The 3,326-nt window shown below is 51.9% G+C and overlaps 1 protein-coding gene across 1 annotated transcript; it reads left to right on the top strand.

Annotated features, from left to right (window-relative positions):
- Positions 1-555: 555 nt before the first annotated feature.
- Positions 556-2,299, top strand: LOC109552667 (adenylyltransferase and sulfurtransferase MOCS3-like). The gene is given in 2 exon segments (XM_033851865.2): positions 556-958; positions 961-2,299. Coding segments are annotated over 2 exon segments (1,365 nt in total). The 3' UTR covers positions 1,923-2,299.
- Positions 2,300-3,326: the final 1,027 nt, after the last annotated feature.

Raw genomic sequence — 3,326 nt, 5'->3', positions numbered from 1 at the left:
TCTGACATTATGAAAACAGGCCAGGAGTCCCCACTCTGGAAGCATCTCCTCTTTGCTCCTAGAACCTAGGTTGTCTGGAGCCAGGCTTGGCATCCACTTGGTTTCCCCAAACCCACAAGCCTCTTGGATCCATGACATGGTCACTGAATAGTTCACATCTTCGTCCCTGGGGATGATCCAATCATCATGAGGAACGCTTCGTCCTCAGAGAGAGGAAACAGGGACTGAGGGAGAAGAGGGAAGGAGTAGGAAGGGGCTTGGGAGGGGGAAGTTGGGCACTGCAGGAAATCACACTGTGCTGCAGTTTCTTTAAAAGTAGGCAGTGGCGCAGTGGTTGAGAGTCCGCCTGCCGATGCAGGGGACACGGGTTCGTGTCCCGGTCCGGGAAGATCCCACATGCTGCAGAGTGGCTGGGCCCATGAGCCATGGCCGCTGAGCCTGCGTGTCCGGAGCCTGTGCTCCGCGACGTAAGGGGCCACAGCAGTGAGAGGCCCGCGTACTGCAAAAAAAAAAAAAAAAGACTAGGCCCCCGGACAACTCCCCAAAGAGGCTGCAATGGCGGCCAGGGAGGAGGTGCTCACTTCGGAGGCTGAAGTTGCCCAGCGTGAGGAGGAGCTGAGTTCCCTGAAGCAGAGGCTGGCGGCGGCTCTTCTGGCCGAGCAGGAGTCAGAGCGGTTGGTTCCAGTGTCTCCCCTGCCGCCGAAGGCCGCCCTGTCGCGAGATGAGATTCTGCGCTACAGCCAGCAGCTCGTGCTACCTGAGCTGGGCGTGCAGGCACAGCTGCGCCTGGCGACCGCGTCCATGCTGGTCGTGGGCTGCGGGGGGCTCGGCTGCCCACTGGCGCAGTACCTGTCAGCGGCCGGCGTCGGCCGCCTGGGCCTTGTGGACTACGATGTAGTAGAAGTGAGCAACCTGGCCCGCCAGGTGCTGCACGGCGAGGCACTGGCCGACCAGGCCAAGTCTTTTCGGCCGCCGCCACACTGCGCCATCTCAATTCGGCGGTGGAGTGCGTGCCCTACGCCCAGGCGCTTACGTCAGCCACGGCGCTAGACCTGGTCGGCCGCTATGACGTGGTGGCTGATTGCTCCGACAACGTGCCCACTCGCTACCTGGTTAACGACGCCTGTGTGCTAACCGGCCGGCCCCTCGTGCCGGCCAGCGCCCTGCGCTTCGAGGGCCGACTCACAGTCTACCACTACGGCAGTGGGCCTTGCTATCGCTGCATGTTTCCGCAACCACCTCTGGCGGAGACGGTGACCAGCTGCGCGGATGGCGGGGTGCTTGGTATGGTTACCGGGGTCCTGGGCTGCCTGCAGGCACTGGAAGTGTTGAAGATCGCTGCAGGTCTGGGCCCCTCTTACAGTGGCAGCCTGTTGCTCTTTGATGCCCTCGGAGGTCATTTCCGCTGTATTCGGCTGCGGAGGCGCAGGCCCGACTGTGCAGCTTGCGGGGAGCGGCCCACTGTGACTGATCTACAGGACGACGAAAGCTTCTGTGGCTCCTCAGCCACCGATAAGTGCCGCTCCCTACAGTTGCTGAGCCCGGAGGAGCGAATTTCTGTCGTCGACTATAAGCGACTTCTGGATTCCGGGTCACCCCACGTGTTGCTGGACGTCAGGCCTCCAGTGGAGGTGGACCTGTGTCGGTTGCCTCACTCCCTACACATCCCTTTGAAACATTTGGAACGGAGGAATGCGGAGAGCCTGAAACTCTTGGGAGAAGCAATCCGGGAAGGGAAGCAGGGCACACAGGAAGGGGCATCTCTCCCCATTTATGTGATCTGCAAACTGGGCAATGACTCCCAGAAAGCCGTGAAGATCCTGCGGTCCTGGACAGACTTAGACTCTTTAACAGTTCGGGATGTTGTGGGAGGCCTCATGGCCTGGGCTGCCAAAATCGATGGAACGTTTCCGCAATACTGAGATGGCCGGTAGAGTCTGACCAGCGAAAGATGTGGGTTGTCATGTTACCTAAAGTTTTTTTGCCTTTATGAATGTATTTGCATTTTTTTTTCAGTAATGTACGGAAGAGCCTGGGATTCTCCAATATCTGCAGATAGGTGGACTTCTTTTTATAAGGAGCTTTTTACTTGTAACTTACTGGGTGATGTAGCAGTTAAGGGGTTATAACACTGTTCCTCTGAACTGCCTTGTGTTTGCAGCACTTGGATGGTGTGTTGAACAGGTGGGATAGAATGTAAGTGACAGGACTTTGTGTTTTGAACTGCAGGTCATTTGCGTGTCCTGCCTTTTTTTTTTTTTTAATCTCCCAATTAAAAAGCTCTTTAAAGTTGTCCATTTTATTGCTTGGAAAGCTGTCATATACTTACTGAATTGATCACGGATGATATAGTTAAGATAAGTTTATTGTTTACTAAGACATTCTTTGGGTGTTATTTCTAATTCAAATGATGGAACATGCCCTAGAGAAATCAGTGTTTAAAATGTAAATTGTTAAAACATTAAAATGAAAATTAGCTGGGAAGTGGTCATTCTATTAAATATTTTCAATTAATAGCCAAGTAAGATATTTACAGTCTAGCAAGATAGAAACCACCTTTGTAGCATGTCAGTTTCTTTTATAAATTGCTGACTTTTTCTTAGACTTAACCTCAGGGTCCACCTTATGTTGGACACGTACAGAACTTTCTAAACTGTATGGTTTGTCTTGCTTTGGAATCTTCAAGTCCCAAGTCCCAGCCTTCTGCCCTCCCCTGTCCTTTTGTCCCTGTCCAACCTGTTATTTTTATTTTTGTCGTTACTGTATGGCCAGAATGCCAAATACAATATTGAATTAAAGTGGAATAACGAACATTCTTCTCTCCTTTGCAGTTTGCACTTTGAATATTTGACCAATATTACTTGTTATTGCTTTACTGTAGATAAATACCTCCTATCAGATTAAATAAATTTCTGTATTAAAACAAAACAAAACAAAACAAAACTAGGCCCCCATTTAAGGACCTCTGGATTCTTCCCCAGAGGTTTCAAAGCTGATGGACCGTAAGTTCCCCATGAAAAGCATGGGGCTGGAGTCACTGGGTGACCACCCCAACCGAACCCTAGCACAGTGCCCCAAACACACTCAACTACAACTGTGGTGTCCAGTGTATGCCTTGCCTTTACTAGGAGCAGATGAAAATGCATCAGCCGTGGACCTGCTGCCAGGAGCTTACAGCCTAGGGGAGACACACACATACATCCCAGTGGGACAGTACTCAGGGAGCCTTGGGGAACCAAAGGATGCTGCTTCTCCTGGAATGAGTGAAGGAGAGAGAAGAAGGAATACACAGGAACCCCAGCAGAGGGGCCGACATATACAAAGAG

The sequence above is a fragment of the Tursiops truncatus genome, chromosome 2, assembly GCF_011762595.2.
Source record: "Tursiops truncatus isolate mTurTru1 chromosome 2, mTurTru1.mat.Y, whole genome shotgun sequence".
Classification (NCBI taxonomy): Eukaryota; Metazoa; Chordata; class Mammalia; order Artiodactyla; family Delphinidae; genus Tursiops; species Tursiops truncatus.
Note: the sequence above shows the minus strand (reverse complement) of the source record. Positions and strands in the feature narration are given on the sequence as shown.